We start from the raw sequence: 18,810 nt of genomic DNA, 5'->3' as shown, positions 1-18,810 counted from the left end.
TGTCGCCCAGGCTGGAGTGCAGTGGCCGGATCTCAGCTCACTGCAAGCTCCGCCTCCCGGGTTCACGCCATTCTCCTGCCTCAGCCTCCCGAGTAGCTGGGACTACAGGCGCCCGCCACCTCGCCCGGCTAGTTTTCTGTATTTTTTAGTAGAGACGGGGTTTCACCATGTCGGCCAGGATGGTCTCGATCTCCTGACCTCGTGATCCACCCGTCTCGGCCTCCCAAAGTGCTGGGATTACAGGCTTGAGCCACCGCGCCCGGCCAAGCACACGTAACTTTCAAGCCTGAGTGTATTTTTTAAAAATAAAGATTTCCAGGCCCCACCTGCCCAAAAATTCTTTTGTAAGTTTGGAATGGAGCCTGGGAATTGGTATGTTTACTTAAAAAGTTCCCGGGGGACTCTGATTATCAGTCAGGTCTGTCAGAAGGGCTATACACCTTTTCAAGAAGGGCGCTTTCCAACCCTTACTCACACCCTAGCCGTCCATAAAATCTTATCAAAGTTCTTGTAAATATGCCTGCCAATCAAACGCACGCGTTATCTCACCCAGCCCCTTTGTGTTCTCCCCCACCCTGGGGAGCATTTCACTTTCGGCCCATTCCTCGTAACAGAAGTCTTCCTTTCTCCTCTCCACCCTTGTATTAATCAAGTAATAAGCAGAAAGGTAAAACAAAGGGGAACGCTCACTTCAATGCCCGAAAATCCTGTCGGTTTTCACAGACCAGAGAAGAAAACTCATTCTAGATCCCTCTAACACACAGTGGACTGGAAACGAAACAAAACGCTCTGGAGGGTGTTCTGTGAAGCAGGGTTGAGGGGAAGTTACAGAAGAGCTCTTGGACCGAGGGGACGCACCAAGGTTCTCAAAGAGGAAACTTGAAAGCTGGGCAGGTCGCGGGGCGAGCGGGCCCGCGCGGGCACCGCCGGCCGCTTTTGACACTCGACACCCCAACCTTCACCCGGGTTGCTAAGAAACAAAAAGGCTCCAAGTTCCCTGCAATTCCTCCCGGGCCTGGCGGAGACTACTGGGGCCTCCGGGGCCTGAAGACGCCGCAGGGAACGGCCTGGCCACTGCCCCGGGGGCGCGAAAGCCAGGGAGAGCGGGAGAGCGGGAGCTCGGGCTGAGGGGGCAGGACGCGCAGAGCGGGCCCCGAGGCTAAGGAGGAGGGCGGCCCGGGGCTCTGAGGGGCAGGGAACGGGACCTCGGGGGGCAGCGACGTTCGAGCAGGCCGCGGCGGGCTCGGTTCCCGCCAGGCGGCAGCCGAGGGTCCCGGGCCGGAGGCCGGGCCTAAGCGACAACCCGGCTCCGCGCGGGGGAGGGGGCGTCTACTCACACGTGCTGACAGGCCGCGGTCCGCACGGGCGTTTTGAGCACCTCCTGACAGACGGGGCAGTAGAAATCATCTTCGGTGTAGGACGTGGCCGCGGAGAGGTCCTCGGCCATGGCGGGGGATGGGGAAACAAGGCGATGGCGACAGCGGCAGCGGCCGAGGTGACGGTGGCGGCCCGGGGCCCGACTCCCTACGCGAACCCGGAGGGGGGAGGGGGATCGCGTCAGGATGCGGCGCGCGCCAGGAAGGGGGCGGGGCCCTGGGTAGGGCGGGGCCGAACGCAGAGACGCGACTGCCGCACGCGCTGGGCAAGAGGCGACCCCTCCCACGGCTCCTCCCACAGGGGCTGGATGGGGGCGGTGCTTGGCGGGAGGCTGGGCTTGCAGCGTGCCGTGGGCCAGCCCGGCTCCCCCCCAGGCCGCGGCCTCACGCCCCAGGCCACGCCCTCACCGAGCTCCAGGCGCGGGCTGTAGCTCCGCCCTCAGCCCTCGTCTTCGCCCAAGGTCTTCCTTTTCACCGTTTTCCCGCCTCTTCTCCTCACCGCGACCCCGAGCCCCGAGCCCCCAACCCGTGTCCGCGACTTCCTCCCCGCCTCGCTTCCCGGCACCCCGGCCCCTCCACGCTTCCGCCGGGGGGGACCCTCACCTAGGAGCCCCGAAGCGGTGCTGTGGACGGAGCTGCTTTTCCTTCACGTGTTCGTAGAGACGCGGCCTTGCGCTTTCCTCGGGCTTCCTGTCCGGCCGCCGCTACCTTCGCAGCCGAGGCCCCGGGGCAAATGGAGGGCGGCCTGCGCTGTGCTTATCGGCCCCAAACGGGGCCGGACCCGAGGCTCATGGTGTAGGGAGATTCGCCCGCCCCCGCCAGCAGCTCTCTCTTGGCATCGCGCTGCCTACAGCCTACCCGGCCGTCACCGAACGCGGGAGCGCCTGGGAGCCGGGACGGGGTGTGAAGCGCGGCCTCTATAGCAACCGGCGCGTGGCACCTTCTGCGGATTGTGACATAAGCAGCTGGGCGCCCGCGGTGACACCTGCGCCTCCCCGCCCTGCCTCCCTAGGCCCGGGACCCCAGCCACCTCTCCTGTCAAATACATTGGGCTTTTCAGGAAGTTTTCGTCAATGTTCAAGATTTAGTCTTTACTATTTGCCCCACCAGAATGTTTTGATCTTGTCAAGATGTGTTATAAACAAATATTTGTTATAGGATTTTAATCCTTTGGGGACAGGATTAAAGTTTCCTTGAGAGGATGTCTACTTTCTCCTTTAACGGCATGACTGATGCTTAAATACGGTCGCAGATGGAGTCTTCTACCCACACCTTTGGGTTGATTTTTGATTTTTTCTTTTTTTTTTTTAGCTTTGAAGAGAAATGCTGTAGAAGCATGGACGTGGATTTTCACCAAGGTTATTCACTAATTTAAGTGTTTTATTTTATTTTATTCTTTTTTTGTTTTTTTGAGACAGGTACTCACTCTATCTCCCAGGTTGGAGTGCAGTGGAGCGATCTTGGGTCACTGCAACGTCTGCCACCCGGTTTCAAGCGATTCTGCCCCCTCAGCCTCCCGTGTAGCTGGGACCACAGGCGTGTGCCACCACACCCGCTAATTGTTGTGTTTTTATTAGAGACAGGGTTTTACCACGCTGGGCAGGCTGGTCTTAAACTGACCTCAAGTGATCCACACGCCTGGGCCTCCCAAAGTGCTGGAATTACAAGCGTGAGCCACCACGCCTTGCTTGTTTTTTTGTTTTGTTTTGTTTGTTTGTTTGATGAGCCCTTAATTTCCAGATATATCTGCACAATTGATAATTTATAAGATGGTTCAGCCTGGATAACAGAGTGAGACTCCGTCTCAGAAAAAAAAATAGAGAAGGCTGGACGCACGCCTGAAATCCAAGCACTTTGGGAGGCCAAGGCGGGTGGATCACTTGAGGTCAGGAGTTCAAGACTAGCCTGGCCAACATGATGAAATCCCATCTCTACCAAAAATACAAAAGTTAACCGGACATGGTGGTGGGAGCCTGTAATCCCAGGTACTCGGGAGGCTGAGGCACGAGAATCGCTTGAACCTGGGAGGCAGAGGTTGCAGTGAGCTGAGATTGTGCCACTGCACTCCAGACCTGGCGACAGTGAGACTCTGTCTCAAAAAAAAAAAAAGAAAAACAGAAAAAAAGGATAAATCTATAAGATGGGATCACAATGACCTGAAAGAAGCTAAGGAAAATCTGGAACATTATATAGCATATTCAATTAGCTTCAGAGAAAAGAAAGGTTTTATTACCATACTTTGTTAAAACCCTCCCCCATGGTCTAAATGAATAAATAGAAGCCATTTAAGGGACTAGTTAAATCAATTCCGCCATTTATTGTCTATGTTGACATTGGCACTGTTAGGTGTTACGCAGATGTCATGAACTTTGCTTTCAACTAGTTTACATTATTACATATCTATCAGAATGAGAGAGAAAAAATGGTATTTGCCAAAGTATCAAATTTTGCATTAAGCGATGGCTATAATGAGGATCGGAAATGGAATGATTAGAAATATATGGATTTAACAGAAAACGTTATGGAGGAAACGGGTTTTAGTGTACATCTCAAAAGCAGCCCAGGAGGCGGAAGTTGCAGTGAGCTGAGATCACACCACTGCACTCCAGCCTGGGTGACAGAGCAAGACTCAATCCCAAAAAATAAAAATAAATAAAACTCTCCAGTCAAATGAGATAGACCTTGATATGCTAAAGAGAAAAATAAAATAATTTAGAATACTGATTTCTTGACAAGGCCTGGCTTTATCTTACTACAAACCCTCAAAATCCTGTTTTGCTGGTAAAAGTGATCGCCTTTGAAGAAGTGAACTGGGAAGCTGGAGGATGGAACAGGAGAGAGGCTCATGTTTCACTCTCTACCCTTTGGTATCTTTGTAAATTGGTACCACATGCAGTGTTGATGCTCAGCTGGTTTGTACCAGTACCACTTTCCCAGTCTTTTTCAGCCTTGTCCATCCTGATTGGTCAGTAGTCTGTTCTGAATGACCAGCGCCAATTTGGTTCCAGTTGCTAAATATTTTTAATATTACTCTTGACTCTGTACATACATGACTGTTCCATGAAAGGGCTATATATGCAAAGTGACTCTCAAATGCAGAAGCAGCCAAAAATCCAAAGAAGAGGCAAACAAATCCAGGAGTTCGCTGGTAGCAGGTGATTTACTGGGGAACTTATGGATGGAAGTGTGGTCTTGGGCAGCAGCAAAACAGGTGGGTCTTTGTACTGTTATCCTGCTGACCCAGGGCTTTTATACCATAAGGAAAGGGTATACATAATGTGTAGGAAAATTAAAGTTCACCCCTGAGGGAAAGACAAGAATACTATGTGGATTACAGCCTATAATTTGCTTAAGGGCAGGATTTATGATTAAGAACATGCTCTTTTTACACAAGGAATCATAAAGAAGAACTCTTAGGGGCATTCCTGGAACTAGGGTTAATCGGAAGTTAACCTAGCATATTAACATCCATGATGGAGTTCTTTAAGCTCCACGATAACCAATTGTGTAGGGAAAACTCTAATCCTATTTTACCTTTACTCTCATACCACCACAACAATCAACACAGAAGAAGACTTCTGTGAACAAATATGTGGGGGTTTTTCCCCTCGCACCAAGCAGCAGACAGCAGCTGGGTGTCCCCTAATTCAGTTCCTACCTACCCAGAGACAGTGTCAGATCCCACAGGTTGGGGGCCCAGTTCCCAAGACTGGCTTCCATACCCCCAGACACCACTTACGAGTCCGGGCCTCCAGAACTTCTGACCAATGAGCTTCAAGTTGCGGTTCCCACAGTCCACTCTTTGGGTTTCATTAATTTGCTGGAGCAATATCCTTTATAATACACCAGTAATTGTGTTTCTCTGAGTTCTGTGCGCTGCTCCAGCAAATTAATGAAACCCAAAGAGTGGGCTGTGGGAACCGCAACTTGAAGCTGGAGCAGCGCAGAGAACTCAGAGAAACACGATTACTGGTGTATTATAAAGGATATTGCAAATGATACAGATGACGAGATGCATGGAGTAAGGTATGAGGGAAGAGGTGCAGAGCCTCCATGCCCTCCCTGGATTGGCCCTTTCCTCTTACCAGTGGTTTAAGCATGAGTCTGTATGTGACTCAATTATGACCAAAAGGCTGTGAAGGGAATTATTATGAGGGGCATCAGCAAGTACTTTTCTTTGATGATCAAAGATAAGGCCAGGCAGGCATGGTGGCTCATTCCTGTAATTCCAGCACTTTGGGAAGTTGAGGTGGGAGAAGAGTTTGAGGTCAGGAATTTGAGACCAGCCTGGACAACATAGTGGGACCCTGTCTGTACAAAAAAATTTTAGAGGCCAGACATGGTGGCTCACACCTGTAATCCCAAAACTTTGGGAGGCCGAGGTGGGTGGATCACCTGAGGTCGGGAGTTTGAGACCAGCCTGATCAATATGGAGAAACCCTGCCTCTGCTAAAAATGCAAAATTAGCTGGGCATGGTGTTGCATACCTGTAATCCCAGCTACTTAGGAGGCTGAGGCAGGAGAATCGCTTGAACCTGGGAGGCGGAGGTTGCAATGAGCTGAGATCATGCCATTGCACTTCAGCCTGGGCAACAAGAGCAAAACTCTGTCTCAAAAAAAAAAAAAAAAAATTAGAAATTAGCATGGTGTGGTGGCTCACACCTGTAATCCCAGCTACCCAGGAGACTGAATTAGGAGGATTACTTGAGCCTGGGAGGTCGAGGCTGCAGTGAGCCATGATCACTCCACTGCGCTCCAGCCTGAGCAACAGAGAACCTGTCTCAAAAAAATAACAAAAAACTACAAATATCTAGGTGCAATGGTGTGCACCTATAGTCCCAGCTATTCGAGAGGCTGAGGCAGGAGGATTGCTTGAGTCCAGGAGTCCTACCTAGGCAACATAGCAAGAGCTTGTCTCTTAAAAAAAAAGACAAATCTACTCCCCTATCTAGATGTTTCTGTGTCTATATGTGCTACATGGAACTGCTGCAAGCAGGATGAAACCATGCAAAGAGTCAGCCGTGAAAAGATAAGCCAATGTGCTGAAGGTGGCAAAGTTGAAAGATGGAAAGAATATATAGGTTCTTGATGTATTAATAGTTGAGTTATTCAATTAGTCAACCCCGAAACTGCCCTGCCTCCTATCTGTTAATCAAGATTAATTAAACACCTTCTAGTTTGAACCATTCTCAGTGGGTTCTTTGGTTATTTGTAGCTGGAAGTATCTGACCTAGGCATTTGCTTGTTCACAACTCAATCCCTTTCCGCATCTCTTTCCCTGTTCTGCTTTGTGTTGTTGGAGCTGACTCTTATAAACTGTTTCCCAGTTTCCCTTGCCAGCTGACATCTGGCTATATTCAGCCAATACGAAGCACCAAAGAGAGATCAGGAAGGAAGGAAGGACAAAACCAAGTTATTCCTCCCTCTCTGTCTCTCTCTCTCTCTCTCTCTCTCTCTCTCTCTCTCTGTCTCTCTCTCTCTCTCTCTCTCTCTCTGAGAAGGAGTTTCACTCCTGTTGCCCAGGCTGGAGTACAATGGCAGTCTCGGCTTACTGCAACCTCCACCCCCAGGTTCAAGCGATTCTCCTGCCTCAGCCTCCCAAGTAGCTGGGATTACAGGCACCCGCACCACACCCGGATAATTTTTTGTATTTTTAGTAGAAATGGGGTTTCACCATGTTGGTCAGGCTGGTCTCAAACTCCAGACCTCAGGTGATCCTCCCGCCTCGGCCTCCCAAAGTGCTGGGATTACAGTTGTGAGCCACCTCGCCCAGCGCTCTCTCTCTCTCTCTCTCTCTCTCTGCTTCTGGCAGTGGTTTCATTTCTTCCTCAGTTTTGGCTTCTGTGAGGCTGCACTTCCTTTGGTCCTGCTTCCTGCTGGGCAGGCCCTTCCTTTTCTCAATGCCTTGTGTATGTGCCTCACTGTCGCACTTGGCCTTTCCGCTCTTTCAATGTCTTTGTAATTAGTTTCCCATATCAATCATCCTGTACTGAACCACCCTTGCAAGCTCCGCTTTCCTGAATGGCCCCTGTCCCATTTTCCTAGCTGAATCAACAGTTCAGAAGGAGAGGAGAGGCAAGTGAGAAAGAAATGCCGCGAAGTGGTTCTTCCTTCCCAAAGACAAGGAACTGGGTTACTTTTCATTGTAAGCTTAAATTCTCTCCTCACAGCTCTACAAAGTAGCTGAAATGGAAGTTCAAAAGTGAGATTAAATTAACTATAGAAAATGAAGGAATTTATCCTTTTTGAATTCACCCCAGTTTGAGACAGTTACATTTCAACTTCTTCATAAATGTCGTTATGAACATGAACTTTCATGACATTTAATTTCATATCATCCATATTTTATGTATTATTATACAGCTTCCATTTTTAGCAATGTTCCTATGAGTAGCCCCAGTGACCCTGTTTATCCTGTGGGATCTGGCCTCTGTGTTACCTTTGATTAGAATAGAGGTGAATATAATCCCAGCCTGTGACAGCCACTCTCTCTCTCCCAAGTCTGTGGAACTGAGATTTTGATATTCTAGTTAGTCTACATTAAATCCCTTAATTTGGAAGGCATGTTAACACAGGAGCTGTGGGGCAGCCACCTTCTCCCTTGCCCAAACACACAAATCAGTTAGTAGAAAGAGAGCAAACCAACAGTGAAACAGATATTCAGAATGCAGCTAAAGTCGCTTCACTGAATAAACTATGCTGTCCTAGGAGGCAGAGCCCTAGATTAGATCAGTAATGATGAATAGATTTCAACAAAACAAATCTCACATTTCAACTTTTCTTTGATACTGTTCTTGGTTTTTTTGTTTGTTTGTTTGTTAGTTTTGGAGACAGAGCCTTGCTCTATCCCACAGGTGGGAATGCAGTGACGCGATCTCAGCTCACTGCAACCTCCATCTCCTGGGTTCAAGTGATTCCCCTGCCTCAGCCTCCCAAGTAGCTGGGATTACAGGCATGCACCACTAAGCCTGGCTACTTTTTGTATTTTAGTAGAGATAGGGTTTCACCATGTTGGCTAGGCTGGTCTTGATCTCCTGACCTCAGGTGATCCACCTGCCTCAGCCTCCCAAAGTGCTGGGATTACAGTTGTGAGCCACCGCGCCGGGTCAGTTGTTTTTTAATCTTTGGGAGAAACATTTAAATTTGAAGCTAAAAGATCTTTCTCCCTTTCTCTCTTGCTCTTCTCTCCCTTTCTCCCTTCTTTTTCTTATCTTTCCTCCCTCCCTCCTTCCTCTTTTTTCCCTTTTTGTTTTTCCTTTACTCCACATTTTTTTTTTTTGAGACAAGGTCTTGCTCTGTTGCCCGGGCTATAGTACAGTGGCACAATCACAGCTCACTGCAGCTTCAAACTCCCAGCCTCAGGCCATCCTCCTGCCTCTGCCTCCTGAGTAGTGGGAACTATAGGCACACACAACCACACTCAGCTAATTTTTGTAGAGATGGGGTTTTGCCATGTTGCCCAGGCTGGTTTCAAACTCCTGAGCTCAAGCAATCTGCCTACCTAGGCCTTCCAAAGTGCTGGGATTACAGGCATGAGCCACTGCGCCTGGCCTTCTCCACATTTACTAACATCCTCTGGGCATTGTTCTGCCCTGGCTTCCTCACCAGGACAGAGGCAACTATAACAAGATTAGTTCCACTATCACACTGGAGGCAAAAACCTGACACCAGTTTTAAAAAGCAAACAAAGCCTACATTTTAGGGAAACAGAAGAACCCTCTAGCACACGTATAAGCCCTTCCTTCTGTACATGAAGTTCAGTTATTCCAGCCTTCCCCTCAATACATAGGCATTTATTATTTTCTCAAAAGGAGGTAATCCAAAGTCCCTCCTAGCAGCAATGTCACAAGGTCATGAGACCACTATTTTTCCAGTTCAGTATCTCAAAAAAAATTAACTCTCCCTTTACTTGGGTCTTAATCTGGTCCAACTTTGAGATCTCATGATACTGCAACCTTAGACCAAATAAGAAATGTAATTCCTATCAACCATCTGTTATATACCACAATGGAGAGCAAATACAACTACAATGAAAACTTCCATTTAGAACATGGAAAAGGGGGAAGAAACCACAGGACATGTACCATCTGTTGCTGGACAGAATTAATAAAGCAAAGCAGAGAACCACAGCATCTCATGGGCATCATTTGGTTGACATTGCAACAGTGAGAGCTCTATTGCCAACAAATCTAGCTTCTCTGACACTGCCTTCTGGGATTATTTCTATTGTCAAGGGAGCATCTGAAAGGACATTAGAGGAGACTACCCTGTTTGGGGGAGAGAGGATGGATATATCTCACTTACAATTCACTTTTTGTTAAAGGCACTGGAGTCCAAAAATGCCCTGAGGACCTTAGGGTCTCCAAAGAACTGGTTTTAATAAATCACAGACCTGTTATACAAATTGTGTTTTCCCAGTGCTATAATTCTAATAAAAACTTAGTCACCTGACCATCAGTTTCATTTTAGGGGAAATTCCTAAAAATAAACACCAAAAATGTCAGGTCAGCAGGGCTGCTAAATTGAAGAGCCAAGGCTGGCCTACACCCATAGAGTTTCCATTTCTTAGCAGCAACTCTGGGGGCAATATATATCCCAGTACACTCTGTTTGACAAACTTTATATCAGGACAGCATGAAGAAGACTAACTGGGCTGGCAGAGAGGTCTTCTCTATTCCCTAAAATATTGCCTGGTGATCTGAATTCACAGCATCCTGAATCTACGCTCCCAAGTTGCAGACCTCAAACTTGGCCCAAATAAACTCTCTACTTACATTTAAACAGACATATAATATAAATACAAATATAATATATATGATGTGTGTGCATGTATATATGTATGTGTGTGTGTGTGTGTGTGTATATATGTACCAGTCCAATGTATTTTTACAGGTAGTGACATCCTATTTGATTTGCCAGGAGAGAAACCAGTGTGAGGTTTTGATTTCCTATTTGATTTGCCAGGAGGGAAGCCAGTGTAATGTACTGAATACCAGTCCAATGTATTTTGTACTGGTAGTGACATCCTATTTGATTTGCCAGGAGGGAAGCCAGTGTGAGGTCCTCTAATGTAGCTCAGGGAGCCAAGATTCCCCAAACCCTCCATTCCATTCATGCCTTCCCACTCCAGTTGCCAGGATCTCAAACTTTCCCACTCAGCATTTCACACTTACATACAGAAAAGGAAGTGAATCAAAGAACTTGACGTCTGTACCTCAGTCCATAAAACGATTACTTTCTTCATTCGGACCTCCACATTCTCAATTCCCAACTTCCTTTTTTCTACTCACATCCAGAAAAATCTCCATGGAAGAATGTAAATTTCTGGTTGTACCTTATTGAGAGTACTCAGGAAAAATCAACACAATCTGATTTATCAGTCTGGGTCTAATCATGAGATAGAAACCACACAATAATTTGAACAGAGAAAGTTTAATATTAAAAATTTTAAATTGTAATAGATCTTATAGGCTGAACTGTATCCTTTTCTCTCCCCAATTCCTATGTTTAAGTTCTAACCCCCAGTACCTTAGAATGTGACTATTTTTGGAGGTACAGCCTTTTAAAAAGTAATTAAGTTAAAATGGGGGTGATACTAACTATAACTGGCAACTCAATAAGTACCTAAGAGATGGTACAACCACTGCAAATGGTGGGGGAAACAAGCAAACAATGTTCTGTGCTTTAAGCTTCATCCGAAGTTTGGAGAGAGACCAGTGGGTGAAAAAAATAGCAACAGAGAGTAAAGTTGTTGTCTCTATATTTAAATACTTTATTTTTGAAACCCTAAGAACTTTGCCAGTAAGATGACATTTCTTCTTTCCTAAATTTCACTGACAATTATAATTTCCTAAACTGGGTATCATAGAACTATATATACGCCGTGGTATTTGCTTAAGATTTTTTGTTTGTTGTTTTTTTCTTTGTGTTTAAAAAACACAAAACATGACATTTACCATTCTGACCTTTTTTTTTTCAGATGGGAGTCTCGCTGTGTCGCCTAGGATGGAGCCCAGTGGTGAGATCTTTGCTCACTGCAACCTCTGCCTCCTGGGTTCAAGCAATTCTCCTGCCTCAGCCTCCTGAGAAGCTGGGATTACAGACTTACAGGCCTGCGCCACCACGCCCGGTTAATTATTGTATTTTTAGTAAAGACAGGGTTTCACCATGTTGGTCAGGCTGGTCTTGAACTCCTGATCTCGTGATCCGCTTACCTCAGCCTCCCAAAGTGCTGGGATTACAGGCGTAAGCCACCACGCCCGACCCTTATTTGTTTGTTTGTTTATTTATTTATTTATTTATTTTTGAGATGGAGTCTCGCATGGTCACCCAGGCTGAAGTACAGTGGCACCATCTTAGCTCACTGCAAGCTCCGCCTCCCGGGTTCATGCCATTCTCCTGCATCAGCCTCCTGAGTAGCTGGGACTATAGGCATCCACCACCACGCCCGGCTAATTTTTTGTATTTTTAGTAGAGACAGGGTTTCATGACCTTTTTTAACCTTTTTTACGTGTATAAGACAGTAGTGTTATCTATAGTCACCTTGTTATGCAACAGATCTCTAAAACTTTTTATCTTGCGGAACTGAAACTCTGTACCCATAAACAACTCCCCTTTTCTACTTTCAACTACCATTCTGCTTTCTGTTTCTAAGAGTTTGATCACTTTATTAAGTTTTTTAAATTAGAAAGTTACTGTTCCTCTCTTTAAGGTAGTTGTAAAACCAGCATGCCTCAAGGCCAAAATTTCTGGAGGATACATCCTTGAAATCCTGTCAAAGGACAGTATGATTTTGTTATAAGACTTTGACCTTCTTGCATACATTACTAAGAGTGTTTCAAAGGCACAAAGTGAAACACCCTTAGAGGTATATCAAAACATAGTGGATAGGCCGGGCGTGGTGGCTCATACTTGTAATCCTAGCATTTTGAGAGGCCAAGATGGGCAGATCACCTGAGGTCAGGAGTTTGAGACCAGCCTGGTCAACATGGTGAAACCCTGTCTCTACTAAAAATACAAAAATTAGCTGGGCGTGATGGTGCGTGCCTGTAATCCTAGCTACCCGGGAGTCAGAGGCAGGAGAATCGCTTTAACCCAGGAGGCGGAGGTTGTAGTGAGCCAAGATTGCACCACTGCACTCCAGCCTGGGCGACAGAGCGAGACTTCATCTCAAAACGAAACGAAAACAAAAACATAGTGGATATGAGAGCTAAATATTTTCTTCATTTTACCTGATTACCTAGGTTAGTCCATTTTATTTGGTTACCTAGGTTGACTCTGTAGCAGATTATTACACTGTATCATCTAGAGCCAATTAAACTCAGCAACTATAATATATAATATACAGTTGTACTTCAGAACTAGCACTGTAGCTTTAAAATGAACACAAAATAATACTGCTTCTCCTATAAGAGCTATATCACTGGACTAAATCTTTACTTTAGAACTCTGTCCAGGAGAGAAGTTGTCTGTAGTTGGGTTCACTTGATGGGCATATCTCTAAAGAGAAGGAATGCATCTGGCTTGAAGACATTATTCATGAAGAACATCTTGTGTAAGCTTATCAAACTACTTAGTCACTAATTTATTTATCAGATGTTTATGTAGTGCCTACAGAGATGCATGACACTGTGCTAACTTCCGGAAACAATAATGCACAAATTTAGACATACGGCTGCTTTCTTCATTATAATTTTGCTCCCCATGTAGGTTTTATTACTAAGAAAGTACACTGAAAAGCTAACATGAATATTTTCATCCATTTTTTAGCCATTCATTCATCTAGTCAATGAACATGTTGTTATGGACTGCATGTTTGTGTCTTCCAAAATTAATATGTTGAAGCCCTAACCCACCATTTGATAGTATTTGGAGATGGGGCATTTGGATGGTAATTAGGATTAGATGAGGTCTGGAGAGTGAGCCCTGAGAGGAGATTAATCCCCTTATAAGAGACTCCAGAGATCTCTCTTTCTCTCCCTCCCCACCATGTAAGGACGCAGTGAGAAGTTGGCTGTCCAAAAATCTGTTACTGAAGTCACCCAGTCTTTGGTATTTTTTTATTGTAGCCTGAACAGATTGACACATGAATTGAATTTCTAGTAAAGCCCTGTGATTACAAAGATAAATCTCAACCTTTGCCCTTAAGGAACTCCCCATCTCGTGGATCTCAGATACATTTAATGTGATACCTATAGCAATCGATGTATGGTCAAGGGATACTGGTGATATAAAGGATGGTGTGACTGACTCTACTTGGGTGGGTCAAGGAAGTCTCTTTAGAAAAATAATGAAATTTATTTCAGGCTGAGGAAAAAGTGTGCAAAATCACAGAGGAATGAAACAACATGATGTGTTGGGGATGGAAGGACTAGGGCAACAATAAAATATTTCCTAAAACAGAAGCAGTGACAAGGATTGCTCTATGAGAATTAAATTAAAACTAACTAAAGCAAAGTTTAAATATAGTAATTTAAAGATACACATTTCTTCCCAAGCTAACTTGACAGTAAACTGAATGATGTATTTTTTTTTCTTTTCTTTTTTTTTTTTTTTTTAGAGATTTGGTCTCACTTTGTTGCCCAGGCTGGAGTGCAATGGCATGATCATAGCTCATTGCAGCCTTGAACTCCTGGGCTTATACAATCCTCATGCCTCAGCCTCCCAAGTAGCTGGGACTACTACAGGCACATGCCACCATGCCCAGCTATGAATGATGTATTCACCAATCTTTTTTATTATTATTATTACTATTTTTAAGCTATATCCTACAGGAAGGATATTCACTTATCTAATGGCAGTAACAATAAAAAAGTGCCACTATTTAACCGTTATTAGACTTTATTACGTACCACTCCTTTTTTTGTCGTTATGAATGGTGTTGCAATAAATTTCATCCTGCATATAGATTCCATTTGGATTAGAGTGCCAGGAAATATTTCCAGATGTAGAATTACTGGGCCAAGAGGTAAGATATCACTACCAACTTGCTTTGAAATGTGTAAGTTATACCACTATCACCAGCACAATATGCCATATCATCCTTTCATGAGGGATTATTAATTGAGAAATTTTGCTAATAGACTGAATCAAAAAATATTTATTGAAGACTGGGCCTGGTAGCTCATGCCTGTAATCTCGGCACTTTGGGAGGCTGAGGTGGGTCACTTGAGCCCAGGAGTTTGCAACAGCTTGGCAACATAGTAAGACCCTGTCTCTACAAAAAATTTTAAAAATTAGCCAGATGTGTGTGCCTATAGTCCCAGCTACTCAGGAGGCTGAGGCAGGAGGATCACTTGGGCTTGGGAGGTCAAGGCTGCAGTGAGCCATGTCACACCACTGCACTCCAGCCTGGGTGAGAAGGTGAAACCATGTCTCAAAAAAAGAAAAAAATTTATTAGAGGTAACACTATGCCACACATTATGCTAAGAGAGAAAAATGGTACATGATTAGAGTGGTCAAGTTAATGTCTTTGATTACTGGTAATATTAGAATTTTTTTCTTCTTTCAAAAATGGGGTTTTATGGCGAGGTGGCTCACACCTGTAATCCTAGCAGTTTGGGAGGCCGAGGTGGGTGGATCGCTTGAGGTCAGGAGTTCGAGACCAGCCTGGCCAACACCACCTCTGCTAAAATACAAAAATTAGCTGGGCATGGTGTTACATGCCTGTAATCCCAGCTACTCAGGAGGCTGAGGCAGGAGAATCGCTTGAACCCGGGAGGCAGAGGTTGAATTGAGCTGAGATCACACCACTGCACTCTAGCCTGGGTGACAGGGCAAGACTCTGTCTTAAGTGCTGGGATTTCATGTCTCAAAAAAAAAAAAAAAATGGGGGGAAGTGTTGCTATGTCGCCCAGGCTGGAGTACAGTGGCTATTCACAGGCACTATCATAGTGCACTATAGCCTCAAACTCCTGAACTCAAGCAATCCTCCTGCTTCATGTTGGATGTTTTATATATGTGTTATCATCACACACTGATGATGTATATGCGTATATATCATCAGTAGTTCTCATGATAGATTAGACAGCTGAAATATTTACTAAGTACCTGACATGTGCCATTGTTTCAGATTTTGTAGACTTTAGTGGTGAATACTTGCAATCAAAAATGTATATTCTAGAGAGGAAATAAACAATAAAAATGAAAATAAATGCATAAGATAACTTCCCATTCTAGTGCAGTTATGGAGACATTACAATAAAACAATAGACAAATTTGGTGGAGGAGTGACTTTGACTGGAATTACAAGAGAATTCCTTTATGAGAAGATGACATTTGAGCTGAGAGTTGAATAATTTAGAAGGCAGTCATGTCAAACTCCCAGGGAAGAGCTTTTCAAACAGAAGGAATACAAAGTGCCAAGATACAGGACTCACCGTAAGTTTGGTGTGTTTAATAAACCTAACAATGTGGATGAAGTATAAGGATCAAGGGAGAGAGTGGAATGAGATGAAGTTAGAGAGGTAGGCAGGGACCAGGCTGTGAAGGGTTTGGAAGGGCATGGAAGGGCATAGAAGGGCCTTTAGAATTTATTCTCATAATGATGGAGGCTGGGCATGTTGGCTCACACCTGTAATCTCAACACTTTGAGACGCCAAAGCAAGAGAATGTCTGGAGTCCAAGAGTTAGAGACCAACCTGGGCAACATAGTGAGAGTTTCTACAAAAATGTTAAAACTTAGCCCAGCATGGTAGTGCATGTCTGTGATCCCAGCTACTAGGGAGGGTGAGGTGGGAGGATGGCTCGAGCCCAAAAGGTCGAGGTTGCAATGAGCTGTAATCATACCACTGCACTCAACCTGGAAGACAGAGCGAGACCCTGTTTCAAAAAAACAAAAAACCTCTTTCCACCATCTTTCCACATCACCACAATGGTGCACATAAATGTCCTGGCTGATGCTCTCAAGAGAATCAACAATGCCAAACACCAGGTTCTTATTGGGCCATGCTCCAAAGTCATCATCCGGTTTCTAACTGTGATAATGAAGCATGGTTACATTGGTGAGTCTGAAATCATTGATGATCAGAGCTGGGAAAATTGTGAACCTCACAGGCAGGCTAAACAAGTGTGGAGTGATTAGCCCCAGATTTGATGTGCAACTCAAAGATCTAGAAAAATGGCAGAATAATCTGCTCCCATCCTGCCAGTTTGGTTTCATTGTACTGACAACCTCAGCTGGCATCATGGACCATGAAGAAGCAAGACGAAAACACACAGGCGGGAAAATCCTGGGATTCTTTTTCTAGAGATGTAATATATATTTACAAAGAAACTGACTCGTGGACACACACACACACACAAACAACAACAAAGAAAACAATGGAGGCCCTGGAAGCATTTTAAGCAGTGAGAACGTGGCATGGCACAATCAGATTGACGCTTTTAAAGATCTCTCCAACTGCTGTATGAAAAAATGGACTTTTTTTTTTTGAGACAGAGTTTTGCTCTTGTTGCCCAGGCTGCAGTGCAGTGGCACAATTTCAGCTCACTGCAACCTCCGCCTCCCAGGTTCAAGCAATTTTCCTGCCTCAGACTCCCGAGTAGCTGGGATTACAGGCATGCACCACCATGCCCAGCTACTTTTGTATTTTTAGTAGAGTCGGGATTTCTCCATGTTGGTCAGGCTGGTCTTGAACTCCTGACCTCAGGTGATCCACCCGTCTTGGCCTCCCAAAGTCCTGGGATTACAGGCGTGAGCCACTGTGCCTGGTCAATTTTTTGTATTTTTAGTAGAGATGGGGTTTCATCATGTTGGCCAGGCTGGTCTCGAACTCCTGACTTTAGGTGATTCACCCACCTTGGCCCCCCGAAATGCAGGGATTACAGTCGTGAGCCACCATGACTGGCTGGGAAATGGACAATTTCTTACGTGTAGGCACGGAGTCCAATTACATAGCTCTAGGGATCCAGGCAAGAGATGCTGATGGATAGAATAGAATTGTAAAAATGGAGGTGATGAGAAATGGGCAGATTGGAATACATGTCAATGACTTCCTGATGAATCCATAATTTCAGATTCTGTACATCTGGAGAGGGCCCAGGAAAGTGCAGTTATATAACAAGTATCCCAAGTGGTTCTGATGGCAGCACACAAGGAGTATACTGAGAAAATACTGTTATAAGGGACAGAGAACATATTTGGCATTTTTGTTAATAAATAAGAAAGAACGATTCAAAAAAAGAAATCACTATCTTATGTCTGAGAAACTGACAAGTCTTTCATTTGGTAAAATAATCCCAAACTTTAAGTAAAATTAACAAAAATATTACCATGGCAGGGCCAGGCATGGTGGCTCATGCCTGTAATCCCAGAACTTTGGGAGGCTGAGGCAGGCGGATCATCTGAGGTCAGGAGTTTGAGACCAGCCTGACCAATATGGTGAAACCCCGTCTCTACTAAAAATACAAAAATTAGCCGGGCATGGTGGTGCATGCCTGTAGTCCCAGCTACTCAGGAGACTGAGACAGGAGAACTGCTTGAACCTGGGAGGTAGAGGTTGCAGTGAACTGAGATCATGCCACTGCACTCCAGCCTGGGTAACAAACCAAGACTCCATCTCAAACAAACAAAAAAAGAAAAATAAAATATTACCATGGCAAAAATGAATATCACTTCATGTTTTAGGAAGCTAGTCTCATTTTTACTTTTCACCCCTTCTTTCCACACATATTTTTAATGTCTTTACCCTGTGTACTTCCTGTCTTCTTTATCAACTCTGCCTGGCTTGTACCTTCATGGTTGGTATTACTATTATGCCCCAGTATCCAGTTCTCTTCTACATGAGAAGACTGCACTTCCTCAATGCCTTGACATTACATATGGCCATGTGATTTGCATTGGCAAATAATGAACAGAAATTACCTGTGTAGCCAACACAGCAGCCTGTTGTGAGGGGTGATATAGGAACACATAGTGATATACAAATGCCATGAGATGAAAGTACCCTGGAATTCTGAAGCTGGAGAACAGCTTCCCTAGAGAATAGCCAGGAACCACTGTAGACTTTGGGTGAGCTCTGGGATTTGGGACTTGTAATTGTAGCATAATCCAATTCACCTAGATCAATACTACTCCCTGTGATTCTCCTTCATTGGGCTTCTTATATGGCTACTTTGGTGGCAATGATTAGCCTTAAGATCCATGCACTGTCTTCGCTGAAATATTTAGGATTAAGATATCACATGATTTTCTAGTAATAATACAAAAACATAACTATTAGCTTCAAGGATCTCAGACATGAGTATCCCTCTGTAATATTTTGTCTTACTTATTTCAATAAAGATAATCTAAATGATAAAGGTAAATCTTCTCAACTGATCCTGGGTTCCCTCAATCATCTAGAACGTCACTCAGCAAACAGAGAAGCATCAGAGGTTTTGTAACACTTGTGTTCTGTCCTGTACATGTTCTTGCAAAAAATCAAAAAATTA

General features: G+C 44.8%; 1 protein-coding gene and 1 pseudogene across 3 annotated transcripts in view; one reads left to right on the top strand and one right to left on the bottom strand.

The window, feature by feature from the left end:
* The window catches only part of RNF138 (ring finger protein 138), a 40,042-nt gene extending 37,602 nt beyond the window's left edge, over positions 1-2,440 (bottom strand). The window contains exons 1-2 of one of the 3 annotated variants that reach the window (XM_025365368.1): positions 1,980-2,440; positions 1,338-1,524 (exon numbers count right to left, since the gene is read on the bottom strand). In XM_025365368.1, coding sequence (XP_025221153.1) covers positions 1,338-1,447 — 110 coding nt within the window. In that variant the 5' untranslated portion in view covers positions 1,448-1,524; positions 1,980-2,440. Of the gene's footprint in view, positions 1-1,337; positions 1,613-1,979 lie in introns of those variants that run through there. The other 2 variants (XM_025365369.1, XM_025365371.1) reach the window with 2 other exon arrangements.
* A 13,809-nt stretch (positions 2,441-16,249) lies between these two features.
* Positions 16,250-16,634, top strand: LOC112611603 (annotated as a pseudogene).
* Positions 16,635-18,810: the final 2,176 nt, after the last annotated feature.

This window comes from Theropithecus gelada, chromosome 18 (genome assembly GCF_003255815.1).
Source record: "Theropithecus gelada isolate Dixy chromosome 18, Tgel_1.0, whole genome shotgun sequence".
Classification (NCBI taxonomy): Eukaryota; Metazoa; Chordata; class Mammalia; order Primates; family Cercopithecidae; genus Theropithecus; species Theropithecus gelada.
Note: the sequence above shows the minus strand (reverse complement) of the source record. Positions and strands in the feature narration are given on the sequence as shown.